Consider the following 18,480-nt stretch of genomic DNA (forward strand, 5'->3'; position numbering starts at 1 on the left):
AAATTCCTTAAATCCAAAGGAAATTCTATCCCCAAATCTTCAAAACTTTATCACATCACGTTAGTCCAGGATTCTTTCCATTCAAAGTGAAGCCAAGTTACATCTTATAACACCCGGTCTATTAGGATTTGGGGCTGTGGTTTCTTTTGCTCCGGCAATAATATGATTTATTTGCCTTGGAACATTCCAGTATTTCAGAAAATGAGATGCTGTTTTTGAAGAAGGGGCCTTGCTTTCTATAAATCATAGAATGCCGAGTTGGAAGGAAAGGAGATTTTACATGCCACGTATTATTTACAAACTAGATGGGAAGCTGGTCTGTGTTTGTGCTTGTGTGACAATGAGTTTTACTACGGAATTTCAAAACCGTGGACACCCTGCTACTTGAGAGAGACACTCACACTGGCAGTCCTGCAGGTGTTTTTCCCGCCTGTGGGCCGTCCAGGTTCAAAAACCGTGTGGCGCATTGTAAGGCGCAGTAGCCCCTTGCGATCCCGCTGCTCTCTCCCGATCTGGTCTCCCCTTCAGGCCACCCGTGCCGGCCTGCTCCCCGGGCCCCGTCCACCCGCCGCCTCCTGTCCGCCCGGCTCGCGGGCAGCAGCGGCACGCCGCAGGAGGGGCGCGTCCGTTCGCACCGTGCCTCGGGGTACAGTGCTGAACGTACGGGATGGACGATACCACCGCGCGGCGCGGGGATGCGCCCGGCCGGCGCCGGCCCCCGCTTCCTTTCGCGCCGCGCCGACCCCGAGGGGCTGCGGCCACCCCCGCGGACCCTGCGCGGCGAGGCGGCGGCGGCGGCGGGCAAGGGCGAGGGCGAGGGCGCGGGCGGGGAGCTGGGCTTTGCCGCCGGCGCCGCGCGCTCCGGGCCCGAGCGCGCCCGGCTTCCTGGGGGGCTGGGCCGGCGGGGAGGGGCCGCGCACAGCAGCGGAAACCGCCTCGGCGAGCGGAGGCCGCGCCGCGGCCGCCCAGTCCTCCCCCTGCCGCCGCACGAGTTGTGGCGCGCACCATGCTCCCGTGACCGGGCCCGACACCTTCCGATTTGAATCGCGGGCCTCCGGGGCCATGGCTCCCCCCACGCCGCGGGCGCTCGGCCGGCAGTCGGGCCGCCTCTGAACATGCGAGAGGTGAGTTTCCCGGCCCGTCCCGGCGCTGCCCGCCGCCCCGCATTGTCTGCGCCCCGCGGGCTGTCCAGCGCCGGGAGGAAGTGGGGCCGGGCCGCCGCTCGGGCGCGGGCGGGCTCGCCACGGCGCGGCCGCGGCGCGCGGCGTCGCCAACTGCAGGGAGGCGGGAGGTGGCAGCTGCAGCCTCCCCGGGCTCTGCGGACACTGAGAGCGCACAGCCAGCGTCCAGGGTGGCAGCCTGGGAGGAAGAGAGAGAAAGAGGGGGGAGATGAAAGAAACAGGTGCGTGGAAGAGTACTTACAACTTAATGACCTTTGTCGGGGGCGGATGCAAGCCCATGGGATGGGAGCCCCGGTTTCTCCCGGGAGACCCCGCGTCCCCGTCCCCGGGGCTGCCATCCAGCCCGGTTTTCGCCGGGGCCAAAGATGTGCACGCAAAGGTTAATTCTCTGCCTGCTACCCGTAAATTACGCATGACATGTTTAGCTGGGCTTCCTTATATGGAGAGTGCTGGATTTCAGTCCAGTTCGCCTTTTGCCAAGTTTACAGGGCGGAAGACGCCCTGCGTGAGACCAGAGGGCTCCTTTTTTTTTTCCCCCATCGTTTTGTAGTGCGTCACTCAAAAACTGTAAGAAAAGTAAGTATAGACGCTCTCTGGGTGGAGCCGCAGTAGCTTGATTGAATTGCTTTCATGAAAGATTGAGAAGGAAAAGTGTTAGTACTTGGGTTCTGGGTTTTAGACAAAAGCAGGACAAATATGTAGCCCCCCCCCACCACTTTTTTTTTTTTTAATGGAGCTGGAATCTGTTATTGGCAGTGATGTGTCATGTGAGAATACTTTGATTCCAGAGCCTGTAACACGAGCAGGTACCTGGCGGAGCTCTGCTCGCCCTCCCAGCAGCGCGCAGGCGGCGGGGTGCTGTGGAAGGGCTCTTGTGTGCACGGCCTCCCCGGGGACGCGGGGTGTGCGGCTGCCGGGGCTCTGTGGGGTGATTCCGTGCAGGGTACTTCCCTAGGATTAAGATCGAGTGAGAAGCTGCCAGAAAGGCGACTGCCGCTGCCTTTACTTCGTGTGGCCCCCGGCACAGGCGCAAGCTGTAGCAAATGGGTGGTAGGCTCTGCCACACTCGGAGGAATTTCTTAAACAAATTGATACACGGAGAGAGAAGTCGTCATTAATGCCTTTGGATTTGCAGGCCCTCTGCAACGCGCTTTGAAATACTACACCCGTGGACGCGGTGTTCCTCCCTCCTGGGTTTGAACACGGCGTCTGTTTATACCCGGGGGTACTGAGTCCATAGCTGTTCTATACCAGCGTAAGTGATCCACTCCGTGTTATCTCTGTGGGATCCTGAGAGCCTTGGTGTTTCTCCTTGTCTCGCTATTGAGATAAAAGATCACGGAGACAAGTTAAAATGAAGATTCAATGATTGTAAAATTCATCCTAAGAATATTTAGCCCAGTACTTGGAAGGTCTTGGATGTAGTTATGGCCAGAGAGACGCTGAATAAAGTTATTTTGTAGCTGGAGAAAGCACACCGTTGTCACTTGTATCTTTGCTTTCTTAAAGTTGGGGACAACTGTAGCTCAGGACTTTTTTAGGAAGCTTACAGCGTTCTGAGTTTCATCCGTGCTGTGTATGGTGCATGGCGTGAAATGTTTTTGGATTACTGTGTTGTTAGCCCTTCTTTGAAAATGTGGACATAGCTTCTAGTTCTGTTTGTTTAATAAGGGGTTTCCTCGCCGAGCACTACAAAAGCTGCCTTTTGTATTTTAGGGAACAGGTTGGGTCAGCACCAGAAAACCTGTTCATCCATCCGTCGATAATTACAGTGTCACTTAAGACATAATCATCAGGTTTTATTATTGCTAGGAGATTCAGCCTCACATGTGCCTAGTTTAATTTTCTTCTCATGTAACCAAGAACAAATCTGTGTGTAGATACACATAAGCGTGATTCTCTGTGCAGCAGTGCCAAGAGAGACGCTGGAGTGTTTTATGGTTTGAGATATTACTGCTTGTGTTTGCATCCCCACATTTGAGGCATACTGAGACTCCAAGTTGAATTCATTAAATTTTGATTCCAAAATTCTCTTCTTCCTCTGGGCACAGAATTCCTATGAAATGAAACACTGGGTTCTGTTCCAGAGCAGGAACAGAATATCCCAAGGTTTCTCCTGGGGAGAAAAAAAGAGTAAAATCGCATTTCTCATTGAGGAAGAGTGTGTTACTTTATTATATAGAATTTCCTGTCTTCATTGTAAGCAGAAATATTGCCCTTGCATTTATCATTGTCGCCATACATTAGGTCTGTTCTTGATACGTCTATTTATGGAACCAGAGAAAGGAGCTTTGCTGCACCTTCTGGCTTTCTGCTTGGTGATAGAAGATGCGCAGATTAGAAAGCATCTCACATCTTGCTTAGGAGAGGCTCCAAAGAAGAGGCGATTGGAGTTTCTTACACGCTAAGAAAGAGACAGCAGGCTGGGCAGCAGATATGAGGGTCACGGAGGGGAGGGAGGAAGTGGAGTACATTCACTTAAATGTTTGCTAAATATGAAATCCTAACAGCAATACCCATCACAGAGGATGTTACCTAGGAAGATGTTAAAGCATATAAACTTCGTATTTTTGGAAATGTAGAATGTGCTGTCCACTGCAGTAGCCACTAGCCCCATGTGGCTGTTGAGCACTTGAAGTGTGGCTCATCTGGGCTGAGATTTGCTCGAAGTGGAAAATACATCTGGGTTTTGAAAACTTCGTAGGAAGGAAAGAATGTAAAACATCTGCTTAATATCTTTATATTGATTATTTGTTAGAGTGATAATATTTGGGATGTATTGGTTTCAATAGAATATATTGTTAGATTAATTTCACCCGTTGCTTTTTTAATGCGCCTACTAGGAAACTTAAAGTGTCAAATGTGGCATGCGTGGTATTTCTAATGGGCAGTGCTGTTCTAGAATGAAGCAGGAAAGCAGTATTCTGAGAGAAAGCCTAAAGAGTTTGCTGGTCAGAACACAACAAAATGGACTCTTATTTTTACAAGCTAAAGAAGTTTATTATACATAGAAATACCTCGTCTTTCTTATCCATTGTAACCAAAATTTGAGAAAACACACCAAACATCTATTTTTATTTCCTCAAAACTAGTATTTAGTTTGGAGATTTAGTGGTGAGGTAGCAATCACAGAGAAAAGGCTTATAATTAGGGGATGAGTCTTAACACCTCTCAAAGGCCAGAACAGAGTATGATTGCTACTTAGGAACATTCTAGAGACACTAGAGTTATCATTGTCCTGAAGTTACCAAACTTAGACGAGTCACTAAAATTGATTTTAAAATAGAGTTTTCAGTAAATAGCAATTATCCTCAAATGCTTAATATGTATTTTCCTTTTCTGTGACTTTCCTTCCTTAGAAAATAAAAACATCAAATCAGTCCAGACAAACTCCTGACCAAATGTTAATCATAGTTTGATGGATGTGTGAGATTGAAGGGTTTTCACCTGTGGGGAAGAGGGCATGCGTTCGAATGTTAGGAAATGTGAAAATATGTTTCTGCAGTCATGTTATGGGCTTTGAAGAATTCCTATACACGGAGATGTTGTCTTTGTAATTTGAACACATTCTTGAGAAAGCATCTGACTGGTAAACAGAGCACAATGGCATAGGTCCTGGAAACATTCCTTCCAGATATTTTCATAACTGAAGTACATTTTGCCATGCACAGTGAGTGTGAAGCTGAAAAAATGCAGTCGCTTTCCATCCATATAAAGTATGCCTACTTTTATTTCCTTGAAGGATGCCAAAGATGTAAGACAGGATGGATGTAGTGGGTTCCCCTTTGGGTGGGGCAATTTTATAGAGAACCTCAGAGGAGTTGCCTCCCGGCTTGGTGCCATCTTGATGCTGTCTCCCACTATAGGAGGCATAACTGCTGTCAGTGTCAACGCATGTGTGGAGCATGAGGGGAACAATGATCCCCATTGACTGCGTATACCGTTTTTGATGAGTCATGGAGCATATTCACTAGTGGCTGGAGAATTATTGATTGCAAAGCAGAGGATTCAAGAAGAGCTGTTGACGTGTGGCCTTAAATATCTCTAGACATATTTTGTATTTTTAGGTTTGAGGTAGGGAAATTATTACAGCTATCTCCTTGAAAAAACCCCTAGCAAATACATGGTTGCAGTTTTCTACATATTATAGTTAGAGCTTTAGTGATTCCAGTACATCTGTTGCAGGTAATTATTTGTGTTTTTTGAGAGGCATCTTACCACACATGCCTATGACATCTATAAAAGTGAAGAATCTTTGATGGATTTGTGTTAGATTATTGGGCATTATGTATTTGGTACTTTTCCCACTATTTTTGAGATTTTACTCTAGGTTTCCGTGATTATCCTTTGTTAAAACAGCTCAGGATCTATTACTTTCAAGATGAAATGTAGTCATATTGGGTAGAGTGGAGAATTTCTTTTCCACTGAGATCAATTATTTTAAAAAGGCGAAGATGTTTCTGAAATAAGTAGTACGCTTCAAGTAGGGGATATTCTCCAAAAGGGAAACTCTCTTCTCTTTTGCCATTGTTTTAAGAAATCGAGAGATGTATCTTTTATATACCCAAAGAGGTGAATAATAATTGACAAGGTACATACTCCCATGAAGCATGGACACGATTTGTACATGAGTGTATGTATGAAGATATAGGTTTTCCCTAAACAATGCCAATTTATTCAAATCATCTGGATATCAAATAACATCATATTATTAAAAAGAGCTTTGGTAAATACTATGTAATCCAAAGGCTGATTTCCATACAGATATCAACTCCATTCGAGTCCCTCTTTAGCTAAATTCACGAAATAAAGATATTTCCTCCTGCAAAGAGTTTTTTAAAAAATTTGCATTTAACACTGGGTTTTCTCTGTCTTTTCATTTTTAAAAAAGTTTCAGAGCTATTAACTAAGAATAAACTTGTTTTAAAGAGCTAACAAGTGTCTGGGATCATGGGGAAAAGTTTAATCATATGAAATAAACATTACATTTCTGATTTGAGATATTTTCTTTTGTAAAGTTGGTTTATAGATGAATACGTATTGTGGTAAAAATAGCAAGCTAGGATCAGTGAGAGCCATCAGCCTTCATATAGATACGCCGTGTCCTCAAAGAGGGGGCAGTGTACTGCGGGCAGTAGGACTTGTGAAAATAACTAAAGCAGAAAGTGGTGTTTCACAAGCAGTGGCTGGTAGCATGGTTTGAAGTTCAGATAAAGAAAGATAAGTCTTCATGTAGCGCTGACCAGTACATGTCATAAAGGGAACAGTCCTAATGCCTAAATAATGGAAACAAAAGGTGTTCTTTATTTTTTAACCTTACAAAAATATTACTCTGATAAAGCACTATTAATTATATCTATTCAGTGATATTTCCATATTTTTCATATGTTTATATTTAACATCCAGACGGGATTTTTTTACATGTTCTAGTTCATTTGTTTAATTCATTTCTCTAGTAGAAATAGATTTCAAAATGTCCTATTTTAGAATATTGATAGCTTTTATTGTTAGTTTTACTATTGAATACCATAAAATATCAGCTTTTGAAGCCACCAAATAGTTAGAGAGAGATCAGGAAACCACAGTGGGTGATTGAGGTGAACAGTGGATGTGGAAAATTTGCCCAAGAGAAAGCTCGGTTGATAGTAAACTGACAGTTACAACGAGGTCATTTGCTAAAAATCTATATATGAAAGTTAAGCGGTGCAAATAAAATTAAAATATACCAAAAAAGCAGTGATTTCATTTTGGGAAAGGAAATGTATAATGCATAACGAACAGCCATGAGAGGAATATATATTAGCAAGGAGATTTTAATCAGAAACAACCAGAGTATCCAATTTAACCGGACGGTGAATAAAAGCGGAAAAAATAAAAACAGAAGATGTAGCTGATGGTTTCAGACACCAGTAGAAATTTCACAATTTTGTGAGTTTTCAAAAATAATTCACAAGTATTTTAAGGAGATAGTCTGTGGAAGATGTGGTAACATTGCTTCTACTTTCTGTGCTTAAAATCTCTGCATACTAACATCTGTCTACAATGATTGTGACTGAATAGACTCTTCCAGAAAATTCTAAAAAGTATGGTAATAATAGTGTATGCAGTGGGAGTGTGAGGGAATATAAACAGTGAAAGACTTTACAGTTTAATAGTCAAAACACATCATAAACACGTTAAACAGCAGGAATGCCAAAATAAGGCATTGAGCAGTTCATATTCATATTTAGAACTTCATTAAAGACATTTTCTGAACTTGACTTAGTATTAGAACTTATAGGCCATTCACAGCTCATATATTCAAACATGTTAATCATATATCCAACAATCTGTTTCTCAGCCTTGCCGATGATAGTAATAATGATGCATTCACATTTTATTTGTTTCCATCTTTCCTGATTACAAGAAAATTACCTTTACAATGACCTTTTAGCACTCTTGTGGGTGAACAGCTCTATCACCATGGAAAGGTGGTGGTGGGGGGCGGTGGTCAGGTTAGGAGACAGATACAGAGAATGGGAGTGCATAGGGCCTGCTGTCGGGGGGAAAAGTGGGTGGGAAAAGCCCTGATCTTGCAGTTCAGTTTCTCCAACCAAAGACCCCTCACTGATATTTCTATTTACTGAATTTTAGTTTCAAAAAGCCACGTTATGAAAACATCCAACATCACTTCCTATAAACGCCATATCTAAATTTGTTAGGAAAGTCCAGTGTTTGTTGCAGAGCAGGTCAAACAACAAAAACAGACCTCATTGGGGGATAACATGTTTTTGCAAAGTGGAACATTTTGTAAATAGAAGAGATGATATAAACATTATCATTTAAAAATTATTGAATGTTCATATATTTGTTGTATTTTTATCTATCTTTTGAAAGGAGTAATAGTTTTCTGGGGTGGTGGGGACACAGACAAGCCTGACAATGTTTAGATTTTATTTTACCAGATTTGACCAGATATGTGACCTGGGAGAAACTGTGTACTCTTTCCGTCCTTAATTTCTACATCTGTGAAATTATGAACATGTAAATAATAATTAATAAGAGAAGTTGCCACTTGCTATACGTTTCTTTACAAAATATCTCATTTAATCTTTTTTACAGCTGTAAAATAGGCCTTGTGACCTTAAAGATTAAGTGCAGGGCTAGAAAACACTTTTTATCATTTGCAGAGCTGTGAGCCCTGTTTTTTTGTTTATTCCAATGTCCATGTTTTTTAGCCAATTTTTTTTGTCTTGCTTCCATGATTGATAAAGGATAGTGATGAGGAAAATTGCTGTAACAAGGGTTGCTAACATTTTGTACTGCTTTCTCTGTGCCAGGTTAAGGTTTATGAATTAATTCATGTATTCCTCAGAACAACCCTGTGAGATATAGGTACTGTTAATGTCTCACTTTCCCTGATGGGGAAACTGAGGCACAGACAAGTTAGTTGCTCAGGTTACTTAACTAGTAAATAGCACAACAAGGAGCTGAACCAAGGTAGTCCAGTTCTAGAACCCGTGCTTGTATGTAAAAGAATAAAAACAGACTAAAATACTGGTATTGGGTACTGGTAGGAGATTGAGACCCTAAACATTTGGAATACTCTAGAAGAGTTGTGCTTTCTACAGCATTGTGGAAACTCTAGAAGAATGGGTAGAAAGTAAGAGGTTAGAGAGACAAGCCCTGGGGGGCACTCAATAGCGTGGGAAGGAATGAGGAGTCAGGTGGGAAAGGCATATTGGTGCTACACTCTGGAGGGCGTTGAGCAGGTAGTAAGTGTCACCCAGTAGGGAAGACAGGAGGCCCTTTGGTTAGGCTAGTCACCTTACAGCAGTTGTGCTTTTGTGACATTTTATAGAGGAAGAGTAGGAGCCATGCAGGATGAAGTGGAGATTACAGGATGAAGCAGAGGTGGTGGGTGGGCAGAATGGAGATGAGGGTAATGACAGGGCATGGAAAGGAGGACAGTATGCTGAGGACAAGTCACAGGCTTGGGTCCATGGGATGTAGCAGCTGATCAGGTGTGGACAATAAAGGCAGTGCGAGGTATTACAGATGATTTTTAAAATATAGTAGGAATTTTTAAAGCTTTCATAAAAAGTCCCTTATTTAAAATTTTAATCTTCGATGTTATCCTTGCTCATCATATTGCTACTTGTGAGCTCTGTTAGTATACAGAACTACATTTTAAAATATCAGTAAGAGAAAAACACTTAAAATTATGTTTTATCGGGGACTATAACTTAAGTAGAAGATACCTGTTAAATTCCTAAAACATTTCTCTTCTGTGTCCAGCTCTTTTATAGCACAGGCTGCAATGAACTATAGAAGGTCGCCAAATTCTTTATCCCAAGTTGGTAATTCTACAGTAAGCATAATTCCATCTTTATGGAATGAGTGCCTCATTGTTGGCCAGGCAGTTCCGGTGCCTTGTTAAAGTTCTTGCGGAGCCCGGTGTAAGCTAGCCTCCGTGATAAACCAGGTGGCAGATACATGATAAAATGAGTTTGCAATGTGCTCAATGTGCTGACCTTTATACTTCTCAGACCTTGCTATTTTAGGAAAGGTATCAGTATAACCATGGTATTCTTTTTCCTGGAAATAAAAATCCTTAATAACCAGACACTCTTATAAACAGAGTGATTTACATATGGGAATAAATAGGCGGTTGCGTTGGGTTAATGGTTATCTGCACTTGTGAGGAGAGTTGTATGTCATACGGAATAGAAAGCTTTACAGGAGGCCTCATAGGCTGCTTTACGTAAAGTCCTTACATGCTTTGTACAAGTAAACAGCTTAACGTAGTTTAAGCAGAAAATGTCAGAGCACTGAGAGATTATGTTGTATGTAATATACATAGAGAAATTCCCAGGAGATCAGGACAGTTCTCAAGAAAAAGATTCTATTTATAAATATTTACCCCTTATTATTTATTTAGATGGTCTACATCAATGAAAAATAATTTAAAAAATTGCACTGTTGATATGTCTATAAATACAGCGTGTTTGTGTAGAGCTGGAGATAATAATGTTAACAGTGCTTTATTTCGCCTTTTGTTTATATGCCTGTTGGTATTATGTGAAAGCCGCACTTACAATGTGCCTTTTTCTATTACTAGACTTTTTTTTTTCCTTATCTGGTTTTTGCCTTGTACTAGAAAGATAATGTAAACATCTGTTTTGTTATATCATTAAGATAATTCTTAGAAAGTGCTTAGAAGGACTTTTAAGTAACTAAGACTAAATAGTATTAAAATTAGGAATTCTTCTTTACCATCTCTATTCATTGGGTGACTTTTAACTAGACAGATTTACTCCACATTATTTTGAGCCATTATTTGAATTTCGTTGCTGAAACATTTCAAGGAAAACTGCGTTGTCAACTTGGTGGCATTCGGATAAGGCATTTTTGGTCTCATACCCATCTGTAAGAGTTTGAGACATTCTGTGAGCGTGGCAAAAGTGAACAACAGAGATACAAGCAGACCTTTGACCAGGTGTGGTCTCTCTGAGGTATTGCATCACCTTTCCAAAAAATAATTTGAAATGTCCACAACAATAATTGAGACTATTGAAAAAATACGTGCTTCAAATAGAATTCTTCATAATGCTTTCTGACGGCCCTATTTGCTGAAAATTGCACGTGGGAAATGACTCTGAGAAATATGCTTCTGAGGATTGGACTTTAAAAGTAAATATTATTTAGGAAGAAATTATTGCGTTTGTTTCTCAATAATGGATTGAAGTTTACTAAATGCTGAGGTCTCTTCACTTAAAAAGTTATTTTACTGTGTTAATAATGAGGCTATATAGGGAAATCAGTTCATTCTTTGCATTCTGCTAAATAATCAATTAACAGACATTTTTGGAGCACTTGGTAGAGTTAAGAGACTGTAGCAGGTCGGGAGAGGAGGATCCAGAGGGGAATTACATAGTTTCTATTCTTCTTGACATTTAATTAGACATGTAAAATTTGGGGAGAAAGACATGGAAAGCGAACAGTACAATGAGTATCGGCGCTGTACAATTGAGTGCCAAAGGAGGAGATTCAAAGAAGGAAGGAAATTCACAGAAGGAGATCCTGGTGGGACTGAGTGGCCCGGGCGTGTGGTGTGGAGGGGCTGGCTCCTCACAGGCCTGGAGATTAGGCACTTTTCAGAATATGGAGGGGAACAGTGTGAGCAGGGTCGAGGTCATGAAGCCAGCTACCATGTTTGAGCTTCTTCTCTCCATGAGGCATTGCTCATTTACATTCTTTTCAGAAAAACAGGCAACTTGGTGATGGTGCCGAACAATTAGGGAACAGGCCTCTGTGGCAGGAACCACCCTTCTCTTGATAGAGATGAGGAAACTGAGACTCAGAGAAGTTAACCTACTTGCCTAAGTTCACACAGCTGGCAAACAGCTGAGTTGGATGGAGGCCAGGTCTTTTCTCATTTTAAAACCAGTGTTCTTTGACTTATGATTCTGCTGGGAACGAATGTAGTCTCTTTATAAGACAGTAATTTTAAAATTTCGCCCATACAACAATTGACATAAGTCAAGAAGGTATAAATTTAATTTAAAAGGTTGTCAAATACATTTTCATCTTTTTGCTTTGACATTGGATTACAAATGGCATATATTTGACCAATGCTTATAATCTGTGTTTCTTAGATTTATAAAAAACAAAACAATATTCTGGGCCTCCTGTCTTCAGCAGATGTGGTAAGTTAGCTCAGAGTAGTGTGACCTGGGTAACATTGCTCTTGGCATTTGGGATCTTCTCAGAGGAAGTTTTGCGAAGTTCCAGAAGATAATGTACTTTCACACCAGTAATGTGATGCCATAAAAATTTCCCCAAGAAATGACAGGGGTAACTCCACAGCGCATGCTGAATTCATTTATCATCCTCCTGTGGTTATTTTATGCTTTCCTCGTGCATCATTTTCACACACGTCTGTGCTCTCTACTAATCGAAGACTTGTTCTGTTGGAGGCATGTCCCTTTGCTAACAAATTCCTCTCTTCATAGAGCTATTTAGAACACATGGCAAATAAAATTATATATTGTTTAGAGAAGGAAAGTGGAAGAATCTTATGCCATTGCTTTTGGCCTCAAGGAAAGCACTCTTATTGAGCCAGTATTTATTGAGTGCAGTTGTCCATGTGCCACCAATCATGCTCTGTCCTTTGAAGGATAAAGATGTGAGTGAGAGCTGCCCTGTTCTCAAAGCAGTTTCCAGTGTGGCAATAGAAATGTTCAGAAATAACGTCTGGGCAAAACAAAGTGGGCACAGAGGAGCCAAGTTAGGCTGCTGTGGGCAGAGTGGGGAATTTGCCTAAAACCATCCAGTAGACACATTAACTCTTTACATACTTTGTATATTGGAGAAAAGACAGAATCAACTCATAATTTATTAAAATTATGTGATTAAGTATTTGATCCATTTATTTTTCTAAGTGTTTGGTAAATAAGCATGACCCAAACGTAGTGTCGTCCTAGGTGAGACAGAAGAGATTAATTTATTTCTAATGTCTCTTTTGGAGAAAGATGGGGGCATATAAGTCATCTGAAGCTTCTTCATGCTAACTGTGACTAGGAGATTAAAACACTCAGTATTGACAGTCAAGTTTCAGAGCCTGCAACTTTTTTGTTGATAGAACAGAAAAATCCATAAGGGAGAGGTGCGCTGTGTTTCACTTTAATGACAAAGGGTTTCAGATGTGCACACGATGCTCTTTTTCCTCTGGCTTTTCTTTGTGTGCAGGAAGTAAGGCTGCATTTTGTAGGCTGGCTTCCAAACTTTCAAATGGTGAAAGTGTGACTGGGCGTGCTCTCTAAGACCCCATTCAGCTGTGAAGTGTTTGTTCCTTGTTTCCGGGAGTTAATCTGCCTTCTAGGTTAGAAAACTCAGAATTTTTATTTTATCGCTTACCATTATTCGTTTTTAATCATAAACATTTATTTAAAGCTCACTGCATCAAAAGCTTCACCAGAAGATTTTGACTGAAATTTTCAAGAGAAATTAAGGATGTAGTTTCTGCTTTTCTGAAGTTTATGGCCTAAAGAAAAAGGTCCATTTATAGTGCAATAATGGAAACAAAACAAGAAACAGAAGAGAGCAGACTGTTAGCAATCATAATAATTATAACACTAGCCACTTCCTTGGCAGGCACTGACTCCTTTACACGTGTGACCCACGTGGTTTTTACCCAGCACTGTGAGATGTATGCACTGCTGTCGTCTCTCCGGGGCGCAGGTGAGAAGACGGGGGCTCAGCAAGGATGAGGTCTGGTAGTTTGTTCAAGGGTCGTGTGACAAGGTACTGGGAGTGTCGAGATCTCAACCCCGCAGTCTTTCTGTTTGTCGGCCTGTTTCCATCCGTATGGTACGAATCAAGTACACAAATACTCAGCAATGTAGATTTGAATCCTAATCCAAGTTAGTTCTGGAAAGACTTAATGAAGGAGGTGGGCTGCGAGGGGCGGGTTTGGAAGCATTATGATCATACTGCAGTAGAAGGGATGAGGAGGACTTTGACGTTTCAGTGCTTGGAGAGGAGGGCTGCGTCACGTGGCCTGATCTGCCTGTGAGGTTTGCGTAATATTGATACCGCTCGCACCTAATACCCTCTGCCCCACCACCCGCCAAGGTCAGCAAAATCCACTTTTAGACTCAACATCGTGGACACCTGTGAAGTTTCTGATGTCACTTCTGAATGACGTAACACCCTGCCAGTGGCTCAGTGGAATGACTTTAAGTGGCATATTTTAAGAAGTGTCTTGAGCCCAAAAAGAGTACTGCGAGTGCTCTCATAATTTATTCACCTGCATTATTGGAGGCAGAGTAATTCAGTTCATTCCTCTCATCATTAAAAAATAGAATTCCGTTGCCAACATTAAAATAGCCAAATGTCATTGCGAATTGACAGTCACTTGGAGGTTTCTGATTCACTTTTCTCACTTTCCCCTGAAGCCCTAGCAGAGTATTTAGAGCATGTCCACATGTGTGTTATGTGTGTGTTGTATCTCTATGTACAGTGTATTCCACAAAGGACCATGAAGTCGTGCACAAGTTAAACCAACAATGGAACAGAATAAACGTGTGAAGCTAAGGGATACGCTCACTCACTAACATTAGTTTATAAATTTGTTCTGAAATACTGTATTTAATATCATTTTGTGGTTCTCTGCACTGATTACAAGTAGGACTTGTGAAAATGCAGTATGCCATGGACTTTAAGTAGAAGAAAAACAAAAGATATTTCAATATATGTGTGTAAATGTAGATATATTATTACCCTCTAATAGTTATTAAGGCTTGAGATCCAACGGTTTTGGATACTATTGTTGAGAATCTTTTTTTTTCTTGAGGAAGATTAGCCCTGAGCTAACATCTCCTGCCAATCCTCCTCTTTTTGCTGAGGAAGACTGGCCCTGAGGTAACATCGTGCCCATCTTCCTCTACTTTTCATGTGGGACGCCTGCCACAGCATGGCTTGACAAGCTGTGGGTAGGTCCACACCCAGATCCGAACCGGCGAACCCTGGGCCGCCAGAGCGACATGTGTGAACTTAAGCGCTGCGCCACCGGACTGGCCCCTGTTGAGAATTTAACGTGTATCTTAATGACTTGATTTCCATTGGTCTTTTCTTCCACTGGTGTTAAACCTTAACCTATTCACACAGCAACAGTTTTCTGTTTGTTAATGACCTGACGTTAACGGATTTGAAAAATACTTTTCCTTCAAGTACCAAGAATTCTCAGGCATATTTTTTAAGAGCAATATTCCATCCTAATGTACTAACTTGTGGCAAGAAAATTAAGCACCTGTATTTCAGTTCAACAGTTCTGTGATAAATGGAGTATAATTAAACATGCAGATTCTGCGACACTCACTTAAATATTAATTTGGGTTCTTTTATATCCTAGGCACTGTGCTAGGCATTGAATCCATAGTGGTTAACGTAAACATATGCAATTATAAAAGTATGATTATAAAATGTAGACATCTCTCAAATTTCAAATTGGCCGTTGCAAAAATAAGGACATATTATTAAAGTTCTTGTTACCACAAAATTAGAATCTTCTTTTCAGTAATTAAACAAATATTATTTATAGATGTCAGTGCATATTTATTTTAAAGCCTGTATCAATGTTAGGTTTACTGTAAGTGAAGTATTTTATTTTCATGTAAAGAACAGTGCCAATTTATGCTTAGAATTGCTGCTTTACAATTAAGAGAAACAGCATCGCGAAGTAATGCAGAAAGAGAAAACTCTGTTTTGAGTGGCAGCGCAGTCTTGTGAGTTTAAAAGGTCAGGCTAGCACAGGAGGCTCCAGAGCCGCCACTCAGTATCATGCCGAATGCTGTGACAGCCAGGGCTGATGCAGCTGAAAATATCTGCAGCCTTGGAAACCTTGTAAGTTTCAGAAGGTCATTTTGGCATCATGGTAGGAACACTGATTCACAGGGAAGGTCAGACTGGACAGCCAGGCAAGAAAGTAGGTTGCTGAACCCACAGCTGTAGATTTTAGAGCAATTTTCAACTGCGATAACTGGGTATCCTAATTCGATGTGTCCGTCTTCCATGGAAATATGTATAGAGAAATGAGCTTTACCTGTTGGGTGAATTCTAACTTCGCTTTTCCCTTCTGAAACTTCAAGTGTTGCGTCTACAGCTTTACCTGGTACCAGGACAAATGTTACTTTAATTTTATTTTTGTATGATGTACGCTCCATCAAAAAAGGATGTGAGTCGGCTTACGACAGCAAAGGGCACATAAAATAGGACTGTAAAAAAGAGACATAACAAATCAATTAGAAGGAAAAGAGATGAAACAAGTACTTGAGATGAAATTGAGCACTAAATTTCTCTCTCAGCTTTCTGGCAACCAAAGCAAAAGCTTTAGGAAGTAAAAAAGTCTCAAGTTTATTTAATAAGATCTCTTCATATCCCATATAGTCTTGTTCTTAGCCCTTAGGGTGTCTAGTTAAATATTCTGGCTCTGCCCTTGGGTGAAATCTTGGAATAGATGAATTCCAATTAATTAAGAAGTGAAGGCCGAATTCTTCAGCTTGGCCCTCAAAGCTCTTACTGACTTGGTTCCAGCCTTTCTCTCCTGCCAGCCCATTGCACATGGGTGCTCCGTACAGCTCTGTGCTTCCCCGTCTCCCTGCCTTTGCTCTCTGGATTCCTGCAGTCTGGATCACCATCCCTTTTGGTCTCTAACCAGATGAAGTATCCATCCAGGTCCGTCTCAGATGTCTTATCCATCCCGAACCACCCCGACCTCTCTCTCCTTTAACTCACCAAACTTTATTGTTATCCCTGCTGTGTGCTTCTCACTTTCTTTCTTTATGTACAGCTGCTTGTGTGTTAATATTTTGTCCCTGGGTAAGCAGTAAATTCTTCAAAGCTGGTTCCATGTATTCCCCCATATCTCGGCTACATATGGAGTCAATAAACTGTTAATATAATCAATACATACATATTATTTTATCCATGTATTGTTTATTTTTAATGAGTGTATTTATTCATTTAATAAGATTATTGTATTGGATGTATTTGGATTTGTTTGAAGAAAACATTTCTTTTTTTAGGATAGTAGAGAAGAAAGAAGGAGAACTTAAAAAAATAAGTACAATTATAGAAATAAAACCTGCAATTTTTGTCAAAGGAGATATTTTGGGGTGGTAGAAATGGGATTGTACTTTTTTTATTGTTTTGACTTTGGGCTTTCATATTAGAAAGCAATTTAGTATTTCTCATTTCTCTGTGCTATAAGGTAACTCATATGATAGAGAACAGATTTGTTACATGTAAAAGAAAAATATCTCTTATGCCACTTCAAACCCTCTGGGCTTTCTCTCTAGGATACTTGTCTGTGGTTTTATCAGCTGTCAAAAAAATCTGTCTGACTCCGCATGGTTTAGAAGTGTTTCAGACAGTTATTCCACTCCTTCGCTGCTTTTCAGATACTGTTTAGTGGCTAATATTGATCAGCCTTACTGTATGCATACTTGCTTAACGTATATTCAGTTTGATCATTTGGAGCAGCTTTCCATTTTACTTATGTGGAGGGTTTCCGCTGATACATTTGAAGCTCCTCTCTTGAAAGCTCTGAAGAAAATGTAGGCTTTCCTGCCTCAGAGGGCAGACAAATAAAAATAAAATCGTGCTCAAAGAACTCGTCCTCAACAATTAATCTTTAAATCAGTTACTGAGTATTTAGAACGATGCAACATATTAAACACTAGATTAAGACTGATTAACAATTTTAATTAAGAAGAGAACCTGATAGATGTAGTGTATAATTTCCACGTCTCTGAGTGTGTATTATTGGTGTCCAGTGTCTACTCATGGATGTACAAGGACAGTAGCATCCATCTCTAACCTCTGTGAAGGGACCATCTTATCTCCATCAGAATCCATGTGCAAGGCTTTCTCCTTCACTTACATCTCAGAGCAAACCACAGGTGATGCAGCCATGGTCGCACCACCGTATCCTGCTCCACCCCCAACCTCTCTCTCTGTTGTTTGGCTTCTGTTATATTTATAGTCATTTTCATTTCCACAAAGTTTGGTATTAAATTGCCAGCATGTGTTGTGAATGAATGTTTAATTTGGCATCAGAAGACCTGATTTTGGGTCCTGATTCCTCCATTTAATTAGCTTAGGGGACTTTGGTGGGTCACTGCCACAACATGGCTGCCGACAGGTGGTGTAGGTCCCCACCCGGGAACCGAAGCCAGGCTGCTGAAGCAGAGCTGCCGAACTTAACACTAGGCCACAGGGTGGCCCCGCTGTTTATTTTTTATATGTGTGTGTGTTTATATATAATGGTGAATTTGACATTTAAATAAGAGGAAGATATGCAAAGTTTGAAGAGTGCTACATGCTTGCTCTTTGAATTATCTTTCAGATACACTGGGGGAATTTTCTTTTTGCAGAGTAGCATTTGCATGCTAACTTGGAGTGAACTGTTAAGCAGGACTAAAACATAAGTGATTTGAGACACAATGAGCAATGTGATGTGGTGAGTAGGATCGTGATGTTGTGGAGGTTCATGTATGGTGCCTGATTTAAAATAATATTTTAAAAAATGAACGTAACTTTGCCAAACATTTTGCCAGGTATGTTAGTTTTCTAAAGTAGTTGATAGAATATAATGAAAAAGCATGTCACCAAAACTCAAACAAGCCGTCTTTTCAAGGCAGATATTCTGGGCTTTTAGGAAATTACTGGGTAGAAATGTAATAGACAATCTCTTGGGGGAGTAGTATTTTAGCTTTAGTTGATTACGATTGTGAAAATTTAGTGAGATTAAGAATAA

The 18,480-nt window shown here is 41.1% G+C and overlaps 1 protein-coding gene across 42 annotated transcripts in view; it reads left to right on the forward strand.

Moving 5' to 3' along the window:
• Positions 1 to 18,480, forward strand: part of MBNL1 (muscleblind like splicing regulator 1) — a 192,344-nt gene that overhangs the window by 21,647 nt on the left and 152,217 nt on the right. For 17 of the 42 annotated variants that reach the window (XR_011496704.1, XR_011496705.1, XR_011496706.1 and 14 more), the window contains exon 1: positions 901 to 1,124. The exons of 6 other annotated variants lie outside the window; for them this stretch is intronic. Coding sequence is in view for 9 of the 36 variants with exons in the window: in XM_044754450.2 (XP_044610385.1) it covers positions 1,116 to 1,124 (9 nt within the window). In the remaining 27 variants the exon portion in view is untranslated. Of the gene's footprint in view, positions 1 to 900; positions 1,125 to 1,227; positions 1,403 to 1,644; positions 1,758 to 18,480 lie in introns of those variants that run through there. 19 more of the 42 variants (XR_011496708.1, XR_011496709.1, XM_044754450.2 and 16 more) reach the window with 6 other exon arrangements.

This window comes from Equus asinus, chromosome 21 (genome assembly GCF_041296235.1).
Source record: "Equus asinus isolate D_3611 breed Donkey chromosome 21, EquAss-T2T_v2, whole genome shotgun sequence".
Lineage (NCBI taxonomy): Eukaryota > Metazoa > Chordata > Mammalia > Perissodactyla > Equidae > Equus > Equus asinus.